Consider the following 27,355-nt stretch of genomic DNA (forward strand, 5'->3'; position numbering starts at 1 on the left):
TAGCTCTGAAAGTTTTGGAGTAAGCATCTTATTGTCTTTTATGGATTTGGAGGAGGGCTGATGTAACTTTAGAAGGTCACTTCTTTCCCATCTCCACTTTAAAGCCATGTCACCAAACCTTGGTCTATTGTATTAGAATCTCTTTAAGAAAAAAAGTTTCCATACATTTTTCTTCATGATCCATTCACTTGTCAGTCATTCTAAATATAAATATCTCATTTTGCAACTTAAGTTTGAAAGGTGCTGGACAGATTTAGAAAATCATTGGTTAGCTTTAGGGGAAAAGTGCTCAATTTCAGTCACTTAAGAAATGTTAACTTTAAAAAGAGTATAAATTGACTCCAAAGACAAGATGCATAATGATCATATCTTATTTTTTTTAAAGGTAAAGTGTGAGGAAAATGTAATCCTGTTTCGAGAAACCTTATATGCAACCCTAGGTTTCATGATGAATTTGTCTCTGGAATCTGTGTCTATAACAGAGGTATAGTATTCTTCTATCCAAACTAGGTACAGCCCCTGAGAGACATATTATTCCATTAGGTGATTTTTGTTTCCTAAGATAGGAAAAGAATGTTATGCAGCTGTTTGTTAATTGGTCCAGTATTGGCGATAGAAATTGGAAATGAGATTGAAAGTTGTTCTAGCTCTCCTTATCTCACATCATTGAGTATGATATTTTGATTTGTATTCCCATGCACTAAGAAATTAAATTTGAATTGGAAGTGATGTAAAAAGTCATCCAGTCTACCAGTAAATTAATCATGGGATCATAGAACTAGAAAAGATTCCTTTATTTTACAAATTTAAAAAAAAAAAAGGAAAAAATGGAGACTCTTGGAGATGCCTGTCAGTCAGCAAGCAATTATTAAGCATTTTCTATGTGCTGGGCACTGTGCTGGGTGTGGGGATACAATGAAGGGCATTCCTGACCTCAAGCACCGCATATTCTAATTAGGGAGACAACATGGGAACAACAGTGTATATGTAAGACATAAACAGTCTAAATTAGGAGAGCTAGGAAAGGCTTTTGGAAAAAGAGACTGAGTAGTAAAGAAAATCACTTATCAGAATTAAGGAGAGAGAGTATTTTTAAAAAACAGCCAAGATTGGAGATGAAGGGGTGTGGAAGAAATTTAAACTTTATTAATACCAAAGAAATGCAAATGAGAAAACACTACTAACCATTATTTTATATGCTGCCTTTTTTGCCACTTATGTGAAATGTTTATGAAAATAATCTACATCAAGAATATTCTTGATTAAGGTATCACCTGGCTTTCTCAAGCCATATTGTACAACAGACCATGCTTTTACCAGTGCTCAGCACTTCGCCAGGACTGCAGTAAAGTCAATGCTTAATACTTGACAGCTAAAAATGTAAAAAATACAATAGCCCATTCTGCTTATAGTTTCTTGATTACAAAACATTTGATTTGGCAGAGCAAGATGCAGCCACTTATCCAACAAAATGTCTCCCATTTCTGTACCAGAATTATTCAAGGTTCCTTGAAAAATATAATAGGGAGAAGTTCATTCAGTGCATCTCTGATCATTAATTTCAAGCAAAACAAAATGGGGAGATGAGCATTCAACACAAGTTTTTTCCTCACACATAAAGAGCCAGCACAGATGCTCAAGTTGAGGAGAAAATCCCTTTGAATACTAACGTCCTCCAAAAGTTCTTGTTTGCAGGTAACATTTTGCTAGGTGCATGAAGTCCAGGAACATAACAGAGCCTTCTGGAAGCCATCTGTGCAAGAGTATTTGACTTAACCTTCCGCACAAGAAAAAACAAATGAGTGAAGAATGCCTTATTGCCCAGATTATGAACTGTAGTCAGATTGACAATCTCCATCTCCTGTTCAGTGTGTCTGTGAATAGACAGGGATAGGAACTGGATCTATAATATCATTGGTGTAAGGAAGTCTTGGGTGAGGAAAATCCCTCTACAATGCAGGTTGGCACCTTCCCTGCAATTTTACAATTTGGGAGAGTTGCCTGAAGCAGGGAGAGGTTAAATGACTTGCCCAATGTCACAGCCAGTTATGCCCAAAGTAGAGCTTGAATTCAGAGCTTGATTTCATGGTCACTTCTGTCACCACTCTGCCATGTTGCCTCACACCTGGGAGTACACACACACACAACACACACACACACACACACACAACCCCAGACAGTGAAAATAGATAATGAATCTGGCCCACAAGAAGGCAAAAGGAGGAGACGGGGATTCAGTGATCTTAAGGGAATAGCAGAACTTCATTGATCCCCGATTTCTTTCAGAAACAAAGATTCATCTTTTTTTTTTTAACGTTAATACCTTTTTCCTTTGTATCAACATTATTTCTAAATATATGCTTCCCTCTTCCTCTGCTCAACAACACAAAATAAAACAGAAAGAGAAAAAAAAATGTTCAGCAAGACTTAACGTATCAATTGAGTCTGACAATCTATGTAATGTTTTGTGCCCATGGCTCCCTCCCTCTGGAGAGATTGTACTCCTTTTTTGTCATTGGCACAGTGCTTTTATATATCATAAGCAATTTCATTCCTGTTTTTGTGCTTTCCATTCATATTGTTGTAGTCATGCTATATGCTACATTGTTGTCTTTGTTCTCCTTATTTCATACTCCTTATTTCTTTTCATATAAAGCCATCACTTCCCTGAAATCTTTATATTCAATTTTTTCCTTTGCAATTGTATGGACCTGTCATAGCTTTAAACAGAAAATTTCTACACAATCTCATGATTGCATGGCACTTTAAAGTTTTGGTTTTTAGTATACATAATACTAACATTTCCAATGAAAATTGAAAATCTGCATACTATTGATTTTTTAATTGAATAATGTAGTAAAATTTAGTACAGTTTTATCAGAATATTTACATCATTAGTCACTATTTACATGAATGTTTTCTCTTGTTCTTTTTTGTTGGTGACATCACTTTACAGAGGGCTTTGAGTCTTTTTCACATAATTAAGTTTCTACCTCTAAATGACTTTAGTAAAGCAATTGCTTCAGCCAATCATGGCTATTCCATCCCTTTGAAAATAAGAAAACCATTTATTTCATTCTTAAGAGGCCCCTTTCCCCCAGCCAGCCAGAATCACATGACTTAATTAGATCATACAACAGCAGTTGATTAGCCAATTAGAATACATAGAGTGCCAGGAGAGGAAAACCAAAACAGTCATGTAAATGGTGACTTAGAAGCAGCAGTGTATTTAAGAGAACATTTCTCTTGTGTGGCAATAATTTGGTGTGCCATAAGACTTCCTCACTCACCATGCAGTTGTGACTACCCAACTAAGAGGGAGTATTGTCTAATGGTCTCCTTGCAATACCAGAAGAAAATCTAAGAAGACCCCCAGCAAGTTGGATGTGAACTGATGGGAGAATAAGGGCAAGAGTCACAGAGGATGAGCTGGCAGAAGTGGACTGTGATCTGCATTACTAGAAGGAACAAGGATTTTGCTGAAATCACAGATCCACTTGAATATTCTTCCAATAATGCTGCCTGCATGTCATGGAATACTGGTCTCCAAAAAATCAAAGATGAAGGGTCCTCTAAAGGGCAATGGAGAGACTCATGGTGTGACTAGGCTGTACTGTATTAGCAATGAATTGAACAGGAGAAGCAATTAAAAGAGTGTCATTAGAGACATTTAAAGACAAAGACTCATGTAGTGAAGAAGGGACTAGCTGATAGACAAGCTCAAATGTTGCGTGTCAAATGTTTGACACACAACATCAAAATAGGTAGAGAAATGGCCACTACATTTTTTGTTGGATCTTCTGTAGAGGACTTAAGGGAAGACAAAGAGTAAAAAGTAAGAAGATAAGTTGTGATCTGGGCCCCTGAGCTCCCCACAGATTCACAGAATACTGTTGACTAATGTTCATCTTCTACTCAACTAAAACAACTACTTCTTTTTGAATGATTTCTTGTTGTGCCATCTTCCCACTACCCACTACCAAAATTAAAGATTTTGTATTTTTCCTTATTAAAATTTTATCCTATTTGATTTGCTCTCTCCTCCTAACCTATGGAGATCCTATTGAGTCTGGTTCAGTTATCCAAAATATTAGTGATTCCTTCACACATACCCTGTATTGTTCTACCTGCATATCTGACAGGCATCCTATCCTATTTCTATTTTTACCCAAGGCATCATAAACCTGTTGAATCCTTTTTGTTTACCAGGTCTTAGCAGAGCAGGTGACCAGGAAGTGTGTGTCTCTACTGAACAGTGAAGATGGAGGAATCCTGACAGTAAGCTTGTCCTAAGGAAATCCAGGAAAGGCCTTAGTATGGTTTTGAAATAAGGCAGATTATAAAAATTAATATATCTGATTTGTGAATATGTCCACATACCTGGGCCATGTGGTACAGAATTAAAAAATGGATCCCTAGCCTAAGCATATGTTTATCCGTGCAGCTTTCTGTTTCAAGCTTTGAAAAACTGCATCAACCTAGGATGCCATTATATTTGTGCTATGAAAAGCAGCATTTTTCTAGCATTAAAATATTTGTATTAGTAAAACAGACTATTTGAAAGAGGCCCTTGTATTTCCCAGGAGGTAGCTACTAGTCCTGGCTCTTTTAAAAAGGTTATGTCTACTTTCTATAATATTAAGGCAAGCCTAGTGAATTAATTAACTCTTCCGATCTGGAATCTTCTATAAGCTTATAAATCTGGACTCATTTTAGTTCAGATGCAGCTGCAGCTATTTATGTAGGATGGCTTCAGTTCCCCTAGAGATATATTCCTTTTCCACCCGATTCTGATTTGGAAATTTGGAAAAGAAAGCTAGGATGGGCATCTAATATAGTCCCACCAGAAAGGTTAACCACCACACACACAAGTACTTATTGTCATTGCCCACCGAACAAAACAAAAATTTGTTTGTAACCCAGTATCCCAATCCCTAGGACATCTCCTGGGTATAGTCAACACTTGGTTAGTTGTCATTTCAAAGGATTATTTTCTTATCTCAGGCTAAATACATTTAGGAGACTTTATATGATATTAGGATCATAAATTTAGAGCTGAGGGGGACCTCAGAAGCCATCTAACCCAACTTCATGGCTTGATAGATAAAGAACTTTTGGCTTGGAGGAGAGATGGGGAGAGAATTAAGTGGCTTGGCCAAAACCTTTCTTGGAAGCTGGATATTTGCAGGGTTTCCCTGAAACTTCTCAGTTTTCAGTTAAGGACAGCTTCCTCCAGACTCCTCCTTGGATAAATTCAACACTTCAAGGAACTCTCCAGAACTGAGTCATTTTCCCAAGGGACCTGAGAACCAAACAAATACTCACCATCTAAATCTAGAGCCATCCCAAGTTGATAATTCACTTTTGGGATGGTCCTGGCAGACTTTCCAACTCTCTCTAGCATTATTGCTGAGGGTTACTGAATAATCACTACGTGATCATATATATATATATGTATGTATGTATATAGTGCCTAAAATCCAGCATCTTTGGGCACATTCTGAGTTGAACAAAAACTTTACCAAGCTTATTAATTAGCACAGACAGGGTGGGGCAAACAGGGCTCTATCCCCGGACACTGAAATTTAAAAGATCCTACCATTTTTGCTCTCTCAAGAGGGAGAAACAAGTGAGCTTAGCAGCTAGTTAGCTGGAATATCTAGATAAATTAGGAAAGGTATTAAAAGGCATGCGTCTTCCCCACAGCAGCAGCCACATCCCAACTTCCTAAGTCCCATGATCTTTCCTCCCATGTCAATTGAGATTGTCTTCAACATTTAATTGAGATTGTCTTGTGGTTCCTGCCCCAGACACCAAAATTGCTCACTACAGCTCTCTTGGTTTACATCCTTTAATGCAGAACTGCCTTCTCTTAACTCTGATTAAGAATATGAGATTATAACTTCTTTTAGAGCAACTAGCTGCCCAACTACATCCTTACTGATAACTTTTTATCCTGTTTTTGCTCATGTAATGATCTTCCTCAGAGATCTCTTCCTCTTCTAGAATGGATAGCAGCTTACTCTGTTGCATAATGACTAATAGGTCCTGGAACCTCAGAGTATCATCTGCCATTTGTCTTCCTCTCTCCATGATTGGACTCCCTGGCTATGTGCAAAACTAAACTAAGCTTTGCTGAGCAGCTACCAGCCTTGGCCCATGCTGGGCTTCTCTCTGTTGGGAAGCATCTTTGAGGTCTTGGAATTGCCTCCTGACAGCTTTATTAAAAAGAACAGCATTCTTCAGCTATTACATGGCTATTAGATTTTTATAGGTGCATATTTTGATTCCAACACTAATGATTGCTTTTGCATTACCAAACTATTAGCCAAATGAGAGAAGTCAGAGCTTCATTAACTCTTAAAAGCCATCATTGGTTTTTTTTTATTTTTTCAGAAAACTCTTGCTCATCTTTTATTTTTTCTTTCCCTAAGAGAGCTGCTGGGGTTCTAAGCCGGGTCCTCTTTGCCTCTATGCAAGCCGTTGAGGAGGCAGTGAAGGCAGGTGTGATGAAGATCATGATTAAGTTTCTAAAGGTAATACTAATTTGCAATGTTCTATGGTTCATGGAGTCTAATTGTTAAAATTTGCAATTATGATTGTAAATGTTATTTTCAGGATCTAAAATGATTATTATCATTAGCACAAGTAGCAGCGTTTTATTTTCAGTAGACTTTGTTCAGAAGGTTTGCCATTATTGTTTCACTACATTTAGATTCCAAATTTTTTGAGGGTATCTTATACTACATCTATGTTTATCCCTTATTGCCTAGTCCTGTGTAATATCTTATGAAAACAGGTATTCAGTAAAAGCTTATTGAATGAATGAATGAATGGACTTGGAAATTCCATCTCTACATGAATGTTCTCTGATTCATCAGTAAAGATTCTGAATACGAGAATTCTCTCCACCAATGCAACTCCCCTGTAATTTAGTAGATAAATCCCATAGAGTTGCCAGAAACTCTGGAAAATTAAGTGATTTGCCTTTAGTGTCAGAGGCAGGATTTGAACTCATCTTCCTGCATCTATCCCATCTCTCTGCCATGCACGTGGACCCTCGTGGCACCCACTTTCACTCAAGCCTAATCTAGAAGTTATGAGTGACAGCACAGTAAAGTTAGAAACTCCTAGGTGCATATAACAGCCCTGCCACTTATCCATGTGTGACTCTGGGCAATCAGTTTTCTCATTATTAAAATGAGGGGAATATACTATATGTGCTCTCAGGTCCTTCCTGACACTTCATAACCACAGTGCTGTCCTGCTGATAACTTTTCCTTATATCATCTCTTGCTTCTCATTTGAAGAGTATTAAATTGCAATATCCAGCACCTTACTATTTTTACAATAGTTTTTTTTTTTATTTTTCAAAATACAAACAAAGATAGTTTTCAGGATTCACCCTTGCAAAATCTTGTGTTCCATGTTTTTCTTCCTCCCTCTTTTCCTTCCCCCTTCCCTAGACAGCAATATAGGATAAGCATGTGCAATTGTTTTAACCATATTTTTACTTTTTTCATTCTGCATAAGAAAAATCACATCAAAAAGGAAAAAATAAGCAAGCAAACAACAACAAAAAGGCAAAAATGCTATTAGTATCCATACTCAGTCCTCACAGTCCTCTCTCTGGGTGCAGATGATTCTCTCCATTAAAGTCTATTGGAATTGGCCTGAATCACCTCATTGTTGAAAAGAGCCAAGTCCACCCCAGTTGACATCACATAAACTTGCTGTTGCTGTGTACAATGTTCTTTTGGTTCTGCTCATTTCACTTAGCATTAGTTGATGTAAGTCTCTCCAGACCTTTCTGAAATCATTCTGCTGGTCATTTCTTATAGAACAATAATGTTCCATTGCATTCATTATTTAGCCATTCTCCATTTGATGGGCATCCACTAAATTTCCAGTTCCTTCCCACTTCAAAAAAGGGCTGTTACAAACATTTTTGCACATGTGAGTCCTTTTCTCTTTGTTATGATCTCTTTGAGATACAGACTCCATAGAAACACTGCTGGATCAAAGGGTATGCACAGTTTGGTAGCTCTTTGGACGTAGTTCCAAATTGTTCTTCAGAATGGTTGGATCAGTTCACAATCCTACTAATAATGTTAGTATCCCACTTTTCTCACATCCCCTTCAACATTTATTATTACCTTTTCCTGTCATCTTAGCCAATTTGAAAGGTGTGAGGTAGTATGAGGTGGTACCTCAGAGTTGTCTTAATTTGCATTTCTCTGATCAATAGTGATTTAGAGCATTTTTTTCCATATGACTAGAAATTGCTTTAATCATCTCAAAATTGTCTGTTCATAGCCCTTGTCCATTTATCAATTAGAGAATGGCTTGTATTCTTTTGTGAATTAATTCTCTATATATTTTAAAATGAGATTTTTATCAAAACCCTTGGATGTAAAAATTTTCCTCCTGATTTCTGCTTCCTCTCTAATCTTGACTGAATTGATTTTGTTTGTTTTTTGATTTAATATAATCAAAAATATCCATTTTGTATCTCATAATGTTTTCTACATCTTTTTTGGCCATAAATTTATTCCTTCTCCACAGATCTGAGAGGTAGACTATCTTTTGTCCTTTTAATTTGCTTATAGTATTATTCTGTGTCTAAATCTTGATCCCATTTCAATCTTATCTTGGTATAGGATGTAGGTGTTAGTCAGTGCCTAATTTCTGCCATACTATTTTCCAATTTTCCCAACAATTTCTGCCAAATTATAAGCTCTTATCCCACAGGCTGGAGTTTTTAGGTTTATCAAACATTAGATTACCATAGTCATTGACTATTGCAGCTTGTATTGTATTTTGAATGATTATTTGCTCTGCAAAAGGATTCCTTATGGCAAAGGCAATGGTGAACTCTTAAGCTTGAGACTTTAAATCTAGGGAGGAGAGAGAGAGAGAGAGAGAGAGAGAGAGAGAGAGAGAGAGAGAGAGAGAGAGAGAGAGAGAGAGAGAGAGAGAGAGAGAGAGAGAGAGAGAAGAAAAGTTGGTATAATAAATTGACTAGCATTGAAAGCTTAGCATAATGTCTTAGTATGCTGTACTGGAGCCCTTTCTATTCTATTTGATCATGCTAGCATACTTACTTAATTATAAGTTAAACCTCCCTGGATGATGTGGATTAGATTAAAGAGCAGCCACTCTTGGCTATAGGAAGGAGAAGATTAAGGCGGAGCACCTCTCAAATGATCAAATGAGATAATATTTATAAAGTGCTCAGCATTATTCCTGGCACAAAGGTAGGTATTTGTTATTGTTTTTCAGTTATATTTGACTCTTCATGATCCCATTAGGGGTTTTCTTTGCAAAGATACTAAAGTGCTTTGACATTTATTTCTCCAGCTCATTTTTACAGATGAGGAAACTGAGGGAAACAGAATTAAGTGACTTCTTACAGGGTCACACAGCTAGTAAATATCTGAAGCTAGATTTGAATTACGGAAAATGAGTCTTCCTAACCCCAGGCCTAGAGCACTATCCACTTCACCACCAGTTGCCCTAGGAGGTACTTAATTAATGTTTATTCTGACAACTCTAAGACCTCATACCTCTCTCTAGTTTCTTTCTATTACTTCTCGTCTGTCTCCTTTCAATATATCTAATATAGCTATTCCCGCTTTTCTCTCCTTCCTCCTTTATCTTTCTATTTTGTATCCTTCTACTCTCTCTCTCTCTCTTTTCCTCCCTCTCTCTCTTCCTCTCTCTCTCTCTTCTCTGTCTCTTTCTTCCTCTCTCTCTCTCTCTCTTCTCTCTCTCTCTCTCTCTCTCTCTCTCTCTCTCTTCCTTCTTTCTTCTCTCCCTCTTTCTCTTCTCTCCTTTCTCCTTCTGCTTTTTTCTTCCCTCCCTCTCTCCCTCTTCCTTTTCTTCTCCCCATCACACACACACACACACACACACACTCTTTTTTAAAAGCTGTGCTTTGCAATTTGGGAGATGATGATTTGACAGTTTTCACCTCTTGGAATGATTTAAGTTCATGGTGTTCTCCCTGCGGAGCTGTCAACTTGACAGCCTCAGGAAGACAGCAGCCACTCTCAAGTGGAGATGTTACAGGGGAAGCCTTTGTCATTTTTTCTCTTTAGGGTGAAATATGGCTGCCCCTTTGGTAACTTCCTTCTATTCTCAACAGTTCACTTAAGAAGCCTCCCTAGAGCTAATTAGACAGGGTGGACATTGCATAACAGACAGACAGCTGTTTCAAGGGGTCCAGTTTGAATATTAGAGTTGACAAGAGGGAGAATTTTAAAACTGGCGGGTTCTGGAGCATTAGGACACTCCAAGGGAGAGAAAGGAGCCAGCATGTGCTGAGCACCATCACCACCACCATGAAACTATCTCTCCTCAGCTCCTGAGCCTTGAGAATAGTAATGCTGACTGCTCCTGTAGAAGCCACAGTAACTTACAACCTGAGAAAGAAAGGTCTTGCCACCAAAAGTCCTTGGTACTGTCAAATGTTTCAGTGTCAAAAACTGATGATTTTAACAGTTCAAATGTCATTAAGAAAGAGATATTAACATTGCTTTGCCAACGCAACCTCAGGACCACAAGATCTTTCCAAATGATTTGCAGATGAAACCTTTCATGTATGTTATTTCCCCCATTAGAATGGGAGCTAGGGTTAGACTGGCTTTCTATTTGTATGCCCATTGTTTAGCACAATGCTCTGCTCATAGTAAGCATTTGATAAATGTTTTATTCATTCATTCATCTGAATCTGGTTCCTTAGAAAATATAAACTACCTTTCATAGAATACTCATTTATAAAGTAAATCATGCTGCAATCTCTCAGGTTGGCTCGGGTAAGGTTAAACTACGTGAGTATTGGATGATAAGGCTCTATATGTATATATTTTTTTAATTTTTATTTCTGCTTTAAAAAAAATAAAATCTAGGCTGGAGGCCAAACTGCATCACGCTATGCCATAAAGATACTAGCGGTCTGCACTAATATTAATTATCTGGCTCGGGAAGAAGTAATAAGACTTGATAAAAGTAAGTAACAATGTAATGAAATAGGGACTGAGTCCCAGAGCTGAGTCTAGCTCTGGCATCTAGCACAATGCCTTATATCTAATAGACACAGACTGCTTTTGGATTGGAGCACTAAAGACTATAATTGAAAAGTAATTTTAAAAAAATAGCAGTGGGATCCTTAAACCTTCCCCAGAATGCGGTATTGTTTTCAAAATGGTGTCTTAGTTTGTCTTTGGCCATGGAACCATTTAGTCTTTCACCTTCAAGCAAGTGGAACATACCTGCCGGAGAATGAGCTGGAGAGATTTAGTTCCTTCCTTCCCCCCAACCTCCTTCCTCTGAGAAAGAGAAAGCAAAAAACCGAAATGGCAAATTCTTATTTCAGAAGCAATATCTTTTCACCAAGTCCCATCAGCATAGTTTGTAAAGTATTTTATTGCATTGCTTTAACACAAGTTCTTTCTTTGTCATTGAAAAAAGTGATCCAGTTTACAGTAAATGAGAAATCCCTCTTGGATAAGAGACTGGCTTTAACTTTGTAACTGGGTTTTTCAAATTGGTCCTTGATAATAGAAGTCTCTAGCTAAGACCGCCTCATAATGGTGTCCATAGTAATTCTCGGTATATTTGTGTCAATAGAATTTGTGCCAATAAGGTCCCTAAGCTGGGCAAGGACTCTAGTTCTAGTTCCTCTTACTTGTTCTGCAAGTGCCAGCATGGGCCACGCTGCTTACTTAGCCACAACTCTTAGATTAAGTTCCTCACTGAAGTGTCTTCTAGCCTCATTGTCCCAACAGCGCATTTCTGTGTTGGGCAGTCTGTGCTCCTAGGACACAGAGCCTGTGGATGAATTTTCCACATAGTTTTCAGCTTCTCAGTCTTCCGACTGAGTCAAATTGTAATGCAGTCCAAAGACAGCACTGTATGGTCTCTGCTGCTAAGAAGTGTGGTAACAGTCTGTGTTGGATGTTTGCATATCATTCGTGTCACCTACATTGATTGCATCTGGAAATTTGTTCCAGAATTGGACCTTTCCCACCTCCAGTTCATTCACATTGGTAAAGATACTTTTCCAAATATTTTGACCAGATATTCAAGGTTGAAGATTATAAAATGCATCACAGAGCAGGAAAGGAGGCAGTGGTTTGATGTTTGTTACCATGATGGCAGCCAGTCCCACTTCTGAACTTCTCTCTTTCTGTTGAGGGCACCATCATACTTCTAGTCATACAGGCTGGCATCCTCAGTGGCAACCTTCGACTCCTTTCCTCCACCACCACCATCTCCCATGTAGTCCAATCTTGTCATTTCTACTTCTGCTACATTTCTTGAATCTATCTTCTTCTCTCTGCTCACAAGCTGTCACCCTAATTCAGATTCTCATACCCTCTCCCCTAGACTGTTGAAATAGCCTCCTCTTACTGGACCAGCTGCCTCTCTTATCCCTTCTCTTCTATCCAGCCTACACACTGCTGCCAAAAGGATTTGTTTTTAAATTCAGGCCTGAACATGTCATGCACCTATTCAGTAAATTTGGCTTCCTTTTGGTTCTAGGATTAAAAAGGATTACCTTTGTTTTTAAAACTTTTCAAAACTTAAGCCTAAATTCCCTTTACAATCTTATTAAAACATTCCTTCTCTTTTTTCATGTCCAACTCAATCATGCTTCTTGCTAATTCTAAGACAAAACCTACCCTCAGATCAAACATCACCTAACATGAAGTCTTTTCCCATCCCTACTGGCTACAACCCCTTTTCAATATTAATAATATTCATAACATAATGTTCACTAATTATGTGTTTTGGATAGGATTCTTTAAGTATAAGTTGTCTCCCCTAAAAGAAGGAGGGCAGAACTTACTTGATTTTTGTCTTTACATCTCTAGTACCTAGCGCAGTGTCTTAAGTCCTAACTGGCATTTAAATCCTTGTTGATTGATTAATTGGGGGGAGGGGTTATTCTAGGGAAATGGGGGTCTTCTGAAAAGGTCTCGGAAGCACATAATGATTGGCTCCACAGGGGACTTGAATGGCCTTGTTTTAATTATTGGACCCAATAATAGAACAAAAATATGCACATCTGTAAAGGTAGAATCTGTCTGGGATGGGCCTGTGTCATTGCTGCTATTTGGAGTAATATGTCATGAGAGAAAAGATCTTTTTCTTTTTGTATTGGGTGCCATTTCCCAGACTGATAACCTTAATATAACTAAACACTTATAAAGTGTCTACTGTGTGCAACATTCTGCAGCAAGCTTTATTTCTATGAAAACAAAAATTAAGTAGTCCCTACTCTCAAACAGCTCATCCAGCAGGTACCCAGAGCACCTGATTTGATTGTCTTGAAGTAATTACTATCTAATTTCCAAAGTAGTTTCATATTCCAGAGTTGTGAACTGTATTTTTATCTTTGAAGAATTCGTCTGTAAGCTGAACAAACCTGCTCCCTTCGTTTGTTCTTTACTATTCATCCTATGATTGTCCTTTCTTTGGGTTTCTACTTCTAATTCCTTAGTACTAATGAACTGGGGTGTTTACTGCCTCTTCCCTGATGTCATTTTGACATCCTCTTAGCAAAGTATAGTTCACCATTTCTCTACCTACTTTAGTCAGCCTAGAAAACTTAATTGAATCGTAACACTTAAAGGGATCTTGGAAGTTAAGAGAATCAGTGACATTGGTTTTCTTTTCCTATAGAGTTTAATCTTTTGATCAAGCTGCTTGAGGCAGAAGATGAAATTATTGCGGGTAATGCAGCTCTCTGCATTGGTAATTGTGTAGAGGTGCCTGGATCTGCTTCTGCACTGCTGAAGTCTGATATCGTAAAGATCTTGTTAAAACTCGCAGGTGGGGATACGAAGGAAGCCTCTGTGCAGTTGAATGCGGGAATTGCTCTGGGAAAACTCTGCACAGCTGAACCAAGGTACCAGGTGTCCAAAGGGTATCAGGATAAGCCAACCAGATTATCTGTCAGGTCACCAAGACAAATGGAATATGTGGCAGTAGGCTGCTTTAACAAAAAATGTGGGGAATATGAGGAATCCTAACTAATCAGGTGAAAATATTGGTATTTTTTTCTTTTATAAAAGTTCAATTCTTTTACAAATTTAATTCAACAAATACTAGGCATCTATTATGTGCAGAGCACCTTAGTAGACATTAAGGGAGCTGCAAAATTCATATCAGGGCTCCATTTTCATGAAACTTAGTCCATGATTCTTTTTTTTCTGAGACAATTGGGGTTAAGTGACTTGCCCAGGGTCACACAGCTAAGAAGTGTTAAGGTCTGAGGTTAGATTTAAACTCAGGTCTTCCTGACTTCAGGACTGGCGCTCTATCCACTGCACCACCTAGCTGCCCAAAGCATATAATTCTTACACAAATTGTAATAAATGGTAAGTTATTAGAGAGAAGCAAAGTGTTTTTTACGTTTCAAGATGGAAAGTCATTAAAATAAAGGAGAACCAGGGAAAATTTCATAGAGAAGATGGAAGTTGAGTTGGGCTTTAAAGTATGATTGGGATTTGGAAGTGAAAGGGAAGAGACATCATTCTAGCTATGGGAAAATAACATGATGAATAATCAGTAGTCTTGTGTCAAGAAGCTTGAGGATGAAATCAGGTCATAGCTTTTGGTAATTAGGTTATTAGTAATCTTTAAGAGAATTTGGTACATTTGAAACATTGTACATTGGTACATTGTAGGTATAGAAGCTGAGTTACAAGGGATTGAAGAGATAATTTGTGGTAAGAAGCAGAAATAGGTTAATGTGCAAGGTGGAAAAGAGGATGGGACTTGGGGAAAGAAGAAAAAAATGGATAATGGCTTTTCACATTAATAAATAGATGTTTAATTGAATTTGAATTAGGCAACATGAAAAATGACCGAATATTAGTACAAAAGAGTAAAATGTTCTTGGACAGCAGTGATAGTCTAGTTTATATTTTATACCATAAATTTGGAGTAAGTAAAATCAACCTTGAGACACATTATTGCATAATAAGAAAAATGAACTAGCCTTGGAGTCAGGGAAACCTGTATTCAAATCATGCCTCAGACATGGACCTAACCAAAAGTAATCATTTAATCTCTCAAAGCCCCAGGAAACTCTCTAAATATAAATTACAGATAAATTATCAATCTGCTAAAAATGATGATTAACAGTAAAGAATAATAGAAAATCAAGAGGACACAGGATTCTGGGGCAATGGTTAGCAAAACACTAAAGAGATACATTTTACGGTGGAGACCAGAAACATGTTAAGTTAAAAGGCTGGGATGGCTCCAGGGACCACAGGCTTATTCTAGGGCTAAGAATAGATTTATTGGGAAAAATGGGTTAATAGGTAGTTGTATAAAGGACTGGAATTTCATAATCTTGAGAAGATCTAAGATGGAGTAGAAGAGGAGGGCTGCTGAGGAGTGGGTCCTGCTGGGTGGTCTTTACCTGTACTCAGCCACATCTGCCTTTGTCGATCAGCAGTGACATCATTCTCATTTTCAATGCAGTCTCTGGAAGCCACATTTCTCTTTCAAAGCACTGGGGCTGCTAATTTGACAGGACCATTCTCCTTCCTCATATACCTGCTGTCTACCTATAGCTGAATTTCTTGGGGGCCAGAAGTTGGTTTGAACAATCATTGGGGTTTCCTGGGTCAGGAGTTGAAGTTTTGCATTCTGGTTGTTGCAGGCACACTGCTCAACTTGAAAACCTTCATGGGATAGAGATCCTCAACTCAACTATGAAATACATCCAAAAAACTTGAGAGGCGTCTCATTATGCCTGCATTTTAAGAGATGTTCACTCTATATGGTTGATCTTGTTCTCATGGTAATAAAGTTATTATTTTAATATACATCCAGGTACTGGATATTTATTTTCAGAATTCTCTACCTCAAATTTTAACTGGCAACAGAAGTGTGGGAAATTACATTGAGGATGAATCAACACAGCTTTCCCATCCATCAGACATAACTTTTCTTTTGTTACCTCAGATGACATTAATGAGTCAGGCACTGGTGACCCTAGGGTTTCTAAAAGAAATATCCAACCAGGTCCATTACTGAGAGCCTTAATTAAGAACAGCTTAAACTCTTGAGAGGCTTTGAGTGTTTTGCTATTGTCCTCCCCAAAGCTAAAGAATCAGAAATTACATCAGTGCAATATAGGAAGCAAATCTGAGTAAAGTATTTGCCCACCCATGGATCAAGCCGAGAATCATCTGTACAATTAAGAAAAAAGAAAACCCAAAGCCCTCTCTAGGACACACCTGATGAGGGTTTTCCAAAAAGCAGTTCACTCTCATCTTAGGCAAAAACATAATTCGTGACTAAGGGGGACTCATAATACAGTTGTCCTCACCTGACACCAGAGGAGCCATGCTAAACTGTGGCTGAAGCACCCTGGATTTTTATGATGCAAAACAATTATGCAGCTGCCATCCACCATAATAAGAAGCAGATCCTCCACTAAGAGTCTGTAAACTTTCCCATAAGATAAACACATGCTCCATCCCTTTCTACCCAGCATCTTCCCAAATCTGCATCCAAGAAACCATGGAATGGAAAAGAGAAATGTTTGATGCAGATGACAGAAAAAAAAAATCAATGATTTTTATTATCTTCACTGATCTGCAAGATGCAAAAGGCATGGCTAATATAAAGGCTTGCCACCTTTGATTCACCGTGGAACCCCCTCCTCCAAGTTTTTGGCTTCATTTTTCCCCTTAAACGTTTGTGGGTGGTTATTATATATGTAATTTCTTACCTGAAGAGTAGGGAATGTCAAATTATATCATTACCTTTGTTTCCGAGTGCCTGCTGAGAGCATAATCTTCTATGTTTCAGAGGAAGGATATGTTTCTTCACCTGAGTTTTCTTTCCACTGTGCTAGTATGAGAGATTAGATTACATATCCAGTACACTCCATCTCCAGGACAGACAGAGCTGGACCTCTTCTTCTTAATCTCATTATCTCAAAAGTACACTATGGTACAGATGAGACAGAAAAAAAGTCTATCAGATATTTAAGAAATACTTTGCTTTGCTGAACCAGCAACTGTTGTCATGCTTCTCATTAAGTGGACCTCAGACCGAGCCCTTGAATGTGGCTGGATGTGCTTCATCTTAGACAAAGCAAAGATTGTTGGCAAAGGTCCAGGATACAGCTTAATGTCTGAATTTGTGGGCACTAGAAAAGTGGGATCATTTAACCTTAAAAAGAATTCTGAGGTCGTCAAGCTTGGCCAGGGCCAAAGATGTCTTTATCCCTCTCCAGGCTGCGCTGCTAACTAATCCCATAGGACTCTCTCTACCTTCCCCTGGACTCATACTTTTCTTCTCCCACCTCCTTTTTTTCAGTTCCTTTTCACACATTTTCTCATGAGAAGTTCCTTGAGGTAAGAGACAGTCCTGGTGCTCAGTATAGTACTTAGCCCAGTCTTTAGTCCTTGTGTCTAATTTTTCATGACTCATGTTTAACTTTTCATGCCTCTGTGGACCAAAGCATACCAATGCTGTCCATGGGGTTTTCTTGGCAAAGAGACTGGAGTGGTTTTCCTTTCCTTCTCCTAGATTAAGGGAAACAAGTGTAAGTGACTTGCCCAGGCTCACACAGCTATTATCTGAAGCCAGATTTGAATTTAGGTCTTCCTGACTCCAAGCCCAACTCTATCCACTGGAGCACCTAGCTGCTTCCTCCTGGAACATAATAAATGCTTACTGACTGGTTGACTGTAATGTTACCTATATGCATAAGGATGGGGACCCTTGAAGCAGGAAGCTGAATAAAGTTTTGAAATTTCCTTCTTTTAAAACAGGAAAGAGTTCTGTTTTTCATGGGATCAGAGATGTCCTATGCAGAAACATCTTGAGGGACAAGAAAGACTTTTAAAATCCTTGTGTGATTGTTTTTGTGAAAGCCTCATTTTCAGGAAAAGCAAAATGAATGAAGAGAATAGTTGGAAATGTCCAAATATAAACCACACCATTCAGAGCTAACTCCCTCAGGAAAATGTGGCATGATTCTTAGTCATGAACTGAAAAATTCAGGTCAGAACTATGATCCCAGGGGACCAATGATAAAGCATGCAATCTGCCTCCTGAGAGGGAGGGGACAGATAAAATATATAGAATCAGCCAAGTTTGGTAAGGGTTGGCTTAACATCTGCACAATATCAATTCCAGATCACCTTGAAAAGAGGCACCCACATGGAGGTGTACTTCACCTTGACATAGCAAGGATATATGCGACAAGAATAGTGATAACTATCGAAAGATATCCAAGTCAGAGCCCAACTTCACATAGGAGGGAGTTTTTATGCCATTAGGTGACCAGGAAGTAGCTGTTAAGGAATATAGTCACCAATTAGATCCCTGAACAGGTTTGTTGCCATTTACAGAAAACATATCCCAGTTTGAGGACTCCTGCTCCAATCACAACTGTGAATATTGGTTATAAGAACTGGTAGAAAAGAAAAATGCTAGTTAATTTTCTTTATTTTTTAAATGATTCAGTCAGCTGGAAAATAATTAGACCTCAGCCCCTCTGGCAGAACTTTTCCTTGGGCTATGAAAAGTAGAGTTCTAATTTTAAATACAGGTTGAACAGCTGAGTTCTTATAGCCATGACAAACCTAGGTCAACTGTTAGCTCAAAGGTAGTAGTAGTAGTGTAAGGAAAGGAACATTCAATATAGAATCAAGACCTGGATTCTAATTCATAAGGGACTTTTCTTTGGACTTCAATTTCTTCATTTTTGTCAATGAAAAAGGAGCCAAGGGCCACTGGAGATTCTGAAGCTAAATTAGAGCTAAGATTCGCAATTATTCTTATTTACTTTCAAATGGCTTTTCCAGATTTTTATTTACAAAGAAAAATGTTTGCCCTTCTGGAAGAAAATCAAATATCTTTAGACAACAGAAAAATGTCCTGAGACTCTGTGGATGGTAGGAATTGAGATAAGACTTGGTCTCTATTCATTTTTTACCAGATGTTATAAGCTTACACCATAACTAAATAGTGTCACCTACCAGGATTAACTTAAAATACCTTAGTAATTTGGGGGGGAAATGCAATCAGTAAACTAGCTTTGGTATTCCTGGATGGCTCACTAATTAAAACCATGTTTCTTCTCTGCAATTAAGATGACTATGAGACCGAATGTTGATATTTTCTTAAAATATATGCTTTTCCTCTTTGCTCAAAGCAAGATCCACTGTATGATTGTCTTGACTTCAACAAACATTCATTAGGCAAAGATTACTTTGCATAAATCTTATGCTGGGCACACACAAAATAAGTGCAATATAGTCTCTGTATATGATTTGTACAAAAAGTATAAGATGAGATCAAATGTGACTGATCTTGAGGTAGTAGAATGAGAAATACACTGAAATTGGGAGACTGGGGTCTGAAGCTCTGCTCTTTCACAATAAAATAATTTCGACCTTCTTAGCCTCTGTTCTCTCATCTGTAAAATGAAACTAAAAGTACACTCTTGGGGAATTGACTTAAAAATGGTTCCATAAGAATATGATTGAATACTATGATTATGCTATAAGAAATGAGGAAGCAGATGCTCTCGGAGGCATGGAATAACGTGTATGAACTGATACAGAGTGAAGTGAGCAGAACCAGCAGAATAATTGATGCTATAACATCAATATTCCAAAAATGAGCATTTTGAACCATATAACCTGAGGAAGAATGAGATGAGCAGAACAAGGAGAATATTGTAAACAATTAAAAACATTGTAAAAAACAACTTGAAAGCTGTAAGAACTCCAATTAATGGAATGACTAATCTGTAAATTGGGATCCCTTCTAGCTTGAATGTTCTGTGATCTAAACTAATTTAAGACTCTGCCTTGCTTTCAATTCAAAGTTCCAAGCCCTAGAGGAAAGGTTATGGAAAAGAGGTTGTTCTTCCTTAGTTAGATTGGCCCACAATGCCCTGTTACAAATAAACATTAGTAGCTACCAATCCAATTGGTATAGACAGGAAGGAATATCAAAAATGTATGCTATGATGATGAGCTTGAAGCCTGTAGGATGGTTTTTCCTCTTATCAAGATAACTAATTTGATCTCAACTTCAAAAAGGAAAGATGAAGAATCAATTTTTCTTTAAGGTATTTTGCTCATCATCTTCCCCCATGGACCTAAATCTAATTTAGTCAGTTCCCTGCCCGCCTCCCCCCTTTTCCCCCTCCCCCCCCACCCCGGTCCAGCTCCCGTGAAACTATATGAAAAGTTGAATGTGACTTCAATAAGAGATAAGCTAAGGGAACCAGATAATTAGGGCAAAAGGAGCAGGCGCTTGGCATTCTGTCACCCAGAGCCAGCCCCTGTGTATCCCTCAAGTTCTGGAACTGAGTACCCGTGTTTGAATAGAGTTTATACAGCAAACATGGACTGAATGACAGATTTTCCTCTAAAGCACAGTCAACTTGTTATCTTAGTCATTTGATTTTATCTTCGCTTTCAGGCTTCATATCTCCATAGTCATTTTCTCATTTACTTTTCTGTCCCCTTCAACTCATACACAGACATGCCCTCCATTCCTCATCCCATCAACTTCTGCAGCAAAAAAATTAATTTACATAACCAATGACAGGGCTCATTTAACCCAGATCAGAAGCTCTTCCATCATGTAAAAGGCATTAAAATAAAAGGAAGACAGATTGTAATCAGTCTTTATGTGGTGTCCTGTAACTGGTGAAGATGACTTAGAGAGTATGATAGACAAAAAGGTAGAGAGGTTGGCTTCCCATATTCTGAAACTCCAGGAAAAGTCAGCCTAAAAGGAGGGAAGTAAATCACAATTTTCTAGTATATTACATATTTGAGGAGTGCTAGTGTATGTAATGTTGTCAAGTCTCGTTTTAATGGAACAATAATTCAATGGAATAAGTATCATCCACATGTCAAGATGGTACAAAGTAATAAGAAAATAGTTCCTGCCTTCAAGGAGCTTACATTCTTTTGGAGGGAAACATTGGTTAGAAGTGCATTAAATGAAGCTCACAACCAATTCCCCATTTCATTCTACCAACAATTTCAGCCTTCTTTCAGAAGACTGTATCATGTGAGTTTTCCTTCTTTGCTAATTAGGAGTTAAAAGGATAATAAAAGCAGATGAAAAACAAGAAAAGAGTCAGAGATATAGAAGTAGAAGGAACCTTAGATATTATCTAATTCAACTGCCTCAATTTTACAAATGAAGGAAATGAGGTCCAGTAAGTAGCTTGATTAATGTCACACTTAATGGAAACCAGGTTTTCTGATGACAAATCTGCCGCTATGGTATAAACCACCCACTTAATTGGGTTAGCCTGGATTATTACAACAACTTCCTAGATATTCTCTGCACCTTCCACACTACATTCACACAGTTACTTGACTAATCTTTCCCCAAAATTGTTTCCATCTTACCATTTATTTATTCAACCAGAAACCTGCAATGTCACCTGACTGCCTGCAGGAGATATTTGGGATCATTTTAGGAATACTTGGAGCACCCCTGGAAACTTCTAGGGAACCCAGGAACATGGAATGTGAAATTCAACATTGGGAGAGTGGAAGATGAGGCTCTTTTGACTTCTTCCAGATATATAAAGATATATATTATATCTATATATCTTGACCCAATGCTGAAAAGCTTGATACTTTTGGAAGATGATGCAAACTCTAAGTGATCCTCCCCTCTTCCATGATGGTAGCAGGAGGGGCAAGGTGCTACATCAGTTAAAAGGAGAAGATAGTTTCTAACTTGTCTCTTCAATTTCTCCAGTGAGGCAAGTCATGTTTTCTGTCACTAAGATCTCCTCAGGATAGAGGAGTGGGTTGGAAGTAGAAAAAATAGTCTTTGTTTTACAAGTACAGATATATTTGTACTGAGCCCCTTGACTCCTTTTTTCTGATTTGTCTTTCCTGAAATGGTGATAAAGCAATCAATCTCAAAGTGAATATGTCCAGTTTGGGAGACAAGCTTTTGAAGATACCTAGTGGTTTAGTTCCCTGACCTTTAACTAAAGTTGATTGGCTGGCACATGGAGTTTCTCCACAGGAGATGGCCACAAAAAGAGGAAGATCCCCATCCCTAGTTTGACTTGACAGAAGATCAGGATTTTAAGAGAGAGTATGGAGCAGAGATGATATATAAAACTAATAATCAGCAATTCCACCCCATTTCATGATTACATGGTTTTAGGTACCAATCTAGCCAGATATAACATTAATGTTAGCTGCTGCTTGTTTAATTTTTCCTACTGTCAATATATACTTGTTAGAATCTTTTGTGTATTAGAATTTTTTCTCATGTAAGAAATAAATGTGTCCCACATCTGATTTAGAGTATACAATCTATTGCCTTCTTTGGGGAAATTCTAGAAATGAATGGAAATGTAAGCTTTAAATAATTTGTCCCTGTGGTAAACAAAAGAGTTGAATGAATTTAAGAATGCGATAAAAGAAACATAAAACCCCCTCATTAGAGGCTCAAGACTGAGCCCTATCTAGAGATAACCTGTGAAAAGGGAGTACCCTAAGGCCATGAATCTAGCAGGAGTTTTTTAATGTTAAACCTATGTTTAATATTTGGCAGTGCAGGTGGAGATTAGTACTGTTATACTGATGATCAGAGGTTCCCATTCCTCCTTTCTAGTCCATCATGAGCTGCTCTACTGCTCAGAGCCTTCCTTTAGACATGACATTTTAGACACTCTGGCTCCATCCATCAGGTGTGGTTTTCCTTGCAGGCTGGCCATGGGGAAGAAGAAACAGCAAGAAGAGAAAGTCAATCTAGTCCCAACTCATCCCAACTTTCTTGAACCAAAGTTGCCTATTTAATTATTTTGAAAAATCCAATTCCACCATTTTCTCTAGGCTCTTTGAAGTTATAAAAATGCATCAATAATTCTCTTACCTATACTCTGAGCTCCCCCAGTCAGAGATGTTGCCCTGGCAAATATATGTGTATGTATATATATATATTCATATATATATATATATATATATATATATATATATATATATGTGTGTGTGTATCATACTTGTGAAACCCATTATCTCCTTCCAGGCAGATGTCCCTGTCTTGCTATCTTTTTTCTCTATCTCATTTGGGTAATAAAGCATATAAATATTAATATATGATTAACCACACTTATCTTAATTTTTTTTAATCCAAAAGAAAAAGTGAAAGCAAATAAACTCTTAAGGAGTTCAGGAAACAGGCATTCTTTTCCCAGGAGAGCACTGAGAAGAAGGTGAGAAGAGTAAAGAATCACTAGCCATGAATCTGGACCATTAAGTGAGATCCACAAAATAGATTCTATTCAAACATACCTATCATTGACCTTTGAGAGCTGCATTAGAATTGTAGTATTGCAGTTCTGTTCTCACTTTTATGGCAAGGCTGCTGTTTGCTCTCTCCCACTCTATAGCTTCCTGGGACTGATATCCCAGATGTCTCCTCCTCCGTTCCTTCTTTCACATTCATCTCTTGCTCTCAGACCCTGATACAGATGTTTATTTATTGAGGTAGCAGCTATCCTGTCCATTAGATTGTAAACTCCTTGAAGACAGAAACTGTCTTTTGCCTCTTTTTGTATTCCAGACATTAGCACTGCCTGGTATATAGTAAATCATTAGTAAATCTTTATCAATTGAGTTATTAACTGACTGTCTACTCAGGCCATTTATTCCAACTCTCATATCCACAAATTCCTCTCTTCCTCTCTTTTAGTTTAGGGGACATAATCTGTCAGTCAGGGTTTTGTCATAGTCATAGAGTCAGGGAAATTCCTCAGGGAGTCAAGGAGGGAAATGATGGACTTGTCCTTCCTGCCAACATGTATTGGCTTCCAGAGTCATGTAATACAAACATTTACTAATTATGTGTAGGAATCATATGTATTTATTATCTAGGTATATAGAAAGAAGCAAAAAGTAAATTTCATCTAGAAGTAGAACCATACTTAACAATAGATTAAGGGATATATTTCCAGCAAACTGACTCTGACACAGGGAAGAGTCAGAGGTAATAATAACACTAATATAATATACATGCATATGTGTATGTAGATGTTTATAAATAAATCTTGTTCTACAAGTTTCTTGTGAGTCACATCAGAGGCATAAAGGAGAAAGCTATATGCTTGCCAGAAGTATGTGTCACTGTCACAGAAGACATTCAACTAAAAGTCCAAATCAAAGAAGGATTCCCTCCAGAAGCTCCTATCTCTTTTTGACATTGTATTCACAGTACATACCAGTCTCCCATATTAACAATAACCAATAGGAGTTTGACCCAGCAATCTACACAGCAAAAACCAAAAGGTTGAAGAATATCTGTAATTTAGGTTATGGCACCAAGTTGGATGGATAACCCCACAAAGTTAGTCCATCAGCATGTCTATTTTGGAGAAGTACAATAGTTGGGCAGTGAAATGAGGAGTCAGAACTAAAGTCAGAGGAGGCTGAATAGCCTTTGGGATATGGTATAGTGCTTTTAATAATCCTGAGCTTTTTGCCAAAAACAAAGGTCCATCATTTTAATCCCAATATTCTTCTGGCAATACAGTATGGCCATGAGTGAAGGCTAGCTAATGAAAGATTCGTAATTGTGGGTCACTAGCAAGACATATAATTGATAAAGGTATATTACTAGTGACAAAGACTACAAGAAGCAGCATAAAATATGTTATCAATGAAATATATAGGTGGCTTGGTCATATGCTGAGAAGGAAGCATAACAAAGGGACAATTGTATGCTCCACTGATATCTCCATCACATGCAGAAGGCTTTCACATACAAAAGAGAATTGGACCAGATCATTTTAAGGCATCTCCTAGCTCAGAATTCTACAGTCCTATATTCATGACTGTACACACATACCTACATACACACGCATGTGTGTACCCCTCTGGGATCCCAGAAATGCTGTGCCTTTCAGGCAAAAATGAAACCCTCTGGTAGGGGGATTCAAGTTTCATCCAGCAGTGCTGTTCCCTTCCAATTAGGACATTTCTTCACATATATTTAAGCAGTGTTCATCTGAGCCAAAGCCCACATCACTGATAAGGTGGAGATCCAGGAATGGAAATGGCAACTGTCGCTTTCCTAAACTGGGAAGAGGAAAAATAACACCAGTGTAGCAGGACTGAACTGGTATATGGAGACCTGGATGGGGATGATGGTGACTCAGACCTCGTGGCAGGTTGGCCCTGACCTAAAATCTGAAACCATGTTAGTTCTGAGAAGGATCTTTCAGACCCCTGAGTCCAGGCTCCTTCTCTCCTTATAAAAGAGGAAACCGAGTCTTGGAAAGGAAGAGTGCTTGTTTAAGGTGACACAGCTAGTAAGAGACAGAATTTGGCTCAGGACTTGAGCTCTCCTCACTTCCATTTTAGTGTAATTTTCAAGAAATGCCCCTCCTATCCATCCTAACCAGGACTGGTTAGGCTCACCTTTCCCTCTAACCTCTTACTTCTCTCTCTCTAACTCTGCTGGGTCCTATGTGGCTAAGTTTTCTTCTTGGGAGCAATCTAGGCTACATATGATTTTCCATCCTCTTGTGAAAAGGATAGATGAAGGCTCCAGTACTTTCCACTTAGCTGTAAAAAGAAAAGAAATGGGGCAGCTAGGCAGTGCAGTGGATAGAGCACCAGCCCTGAAGTCAGGAAGACCTGAGTTCAAATCTGGTCTCAGACACTTAATACTTCCTAGCTGTGTGATGCTGACCCTGGGCAAGTCACTTAACCCAATTGTCTCAGCAAAAAAAGAAAAGAAAAGAAAGAGTGAGGCAGAGAAGACAGAGAGAGAGAGAGAGAGAGAGAGAGAGAGAGAGAGAGAGAGAGAGAGAGAATCTATGTGCAAAATTAGTAGGATTAAACTGGGTAGCTCTAAGATCTCTCCTTGCTTAAGTTCTAGGAGTGGAAGAGACAGAAAAGGGAGATGGGGAGGGAAGGAGATGGAGATAAAGAATAGGAAGAAGTGGGAAAGAAGGAGAATTCCAAATCCAAAGATCTTACCTATGCACCACACTGCCTCCCTCAAAATTTGTTTACATTTAGGTCTCCACGATTTAAAAACGGGAGAAGGAAAGTCCTTAGCTCTCATTTTTTCTTTCCTCTCCCTCTCAAAGACCAAGTCTAGTTGTATGCAATGGCCATGAATCAATGGAAGATATCATCCATAGCAAAATGTCATTGAGAGTGGGGTCAACAAAAATCCAGGATAATGCCCAGGGGTATATCCTCTACATAAATAATAATGAAATTACTCTAGAAATTGGCATTGACTGAGTGGATCTTAGCTTTTCCATAGTCACAGCTCCTAAAGATATCTTTTAGCTGCAGGCACATTCCCTGATGAGGACTAATATTATCCAGAGCTTTTCTCAAGCACTGATTCATGCTCTCACACTCGTAGGAGGCAAAAATAGTGATAGTCATAGTCAGCTTTAGAAATCAGGAAATCCTATCCTCCTCATCTGGCCTCTGGACACAGAGTAAAATCGCATTGTGAATAAGAGTAGGGCAGGTTTAGCCCCTTCAGGAAAATGAAGTTGCATGAGGATATATGGATCTGAATTTGAATTCCTGTTCTGTCATCCTTAAAAAAAACAAAAAACAAAAAAAAAAAAACAAACCCTCACCTGCCCTGACATTTACTACCAGCTATTGTCCTTTTTCTCTAAAAGTCTTTCTTCCCAAAGGGACCCACATGTGCAAAAATGTTTGTGGCTGCCCTTTTTGTAGTGGCAAGTAATTAGAAACTGAATGGATGCCCATCGATTGAAGAATGGCTGAATAAATTATGATATGTAAATATTATGGAATATTATTGTTCTGTAAGAAACAACCAGCAGGATGATTTCAGAAAAGCCTGAAGAGACTTATATGAACTGATGCTAAGTGAAATGAGCAGAATCAGATCATTATACATGGAAACAATAAGATTATATAATGATCAGTTCTGATAGACGTGGCTCTCTTCAACAATGAAATGATTCAAATCAATTCCAATTGTTCAGTGATGAAGACAGCCATCTACACCCGGATGAGTGTGGTTTTGAACTGAATGTTGGCCACAACATAGCATTTTCACTCTTTTTGTTGTTGTTTGCTTGCATTTTGTTTTGCTTTTTTTTTTTTTTACTGGTTTGATTTGATTTTTCTTGTGCAGCGCAATAATTGTACAAATATATGTATACATTAGGATTTAACATATATTTCTATCATGTTTAACATATATTCGACTACTTACCATCTAGGGGAGGGTGTGGGGGAAGGGAGGGAAAATTGGAACACAAGGTTTTGCAAGGGTTAATGTTGAAGAATTGTCCCTGCATGTGTTTTGA

The 27,355-nt window shown here is 38.1% G+C and overlaps 1 protein-coding gene across 2 annotated transcripts in view; it reads left to right on the forward strand.

The window, feature by feature from the left end:
- The window catches only part of TTC12 (tetratricopeptide repeat domain 12), a 56,942-nt gene extending 41,094 nt beyond the window's left edge, over window positions 1-15,848 (forward strand). For both annotated transcript variants that reach the window (XM_051986989.1, XM_051986990.1), the window contains exons 17-22: window positions 386-484; window positions 4,210-4,278; window positions 6,435-6,536; window positions 10,911-11,010; window positions 13,690-13,915; window positions 15,683-15,848. In XM_051986989.1, coding sequence (XP_051842949.1) covers window positions 386-484; window positions 4,210-4,278; window positions 6,435-6,536; window positions 10,911-11,010; window positions 13,690-13,915; window positions 15,683-15,758 — 672 coding nt within the window. In that variant the 3' untranslated portion in view covers window positions 15,759-15,848. The remainder of the gene's footprint in view (window positions 1-385; window positions 485-4,209; window positions 4,279-6,434; window positions 6,537-10,910; window positions 11,011-13,689; window positions 13,916-15,682) is intronic.
- Window positions 15,849-27,355: the final 11,507 nt, after the last annotated feature.

Source organism: Antechinus flavipes, chromosome 3 (genome assembly GCF_016432865.1).
Source record: "Antechinus flavipes isolate AdamAnt ecotype Samford, QLD, Australia chromosome 3, AdamAnt_v2, whole genome shotgun sequence".
NCBI classification, from domain to species: domain Eukaryota; kingdom Metazoa; phylum Chordata; class Mammalia; order Dasyuromorphia; family Dasyuridae; genus Antechinus; species Antechinus flavipes.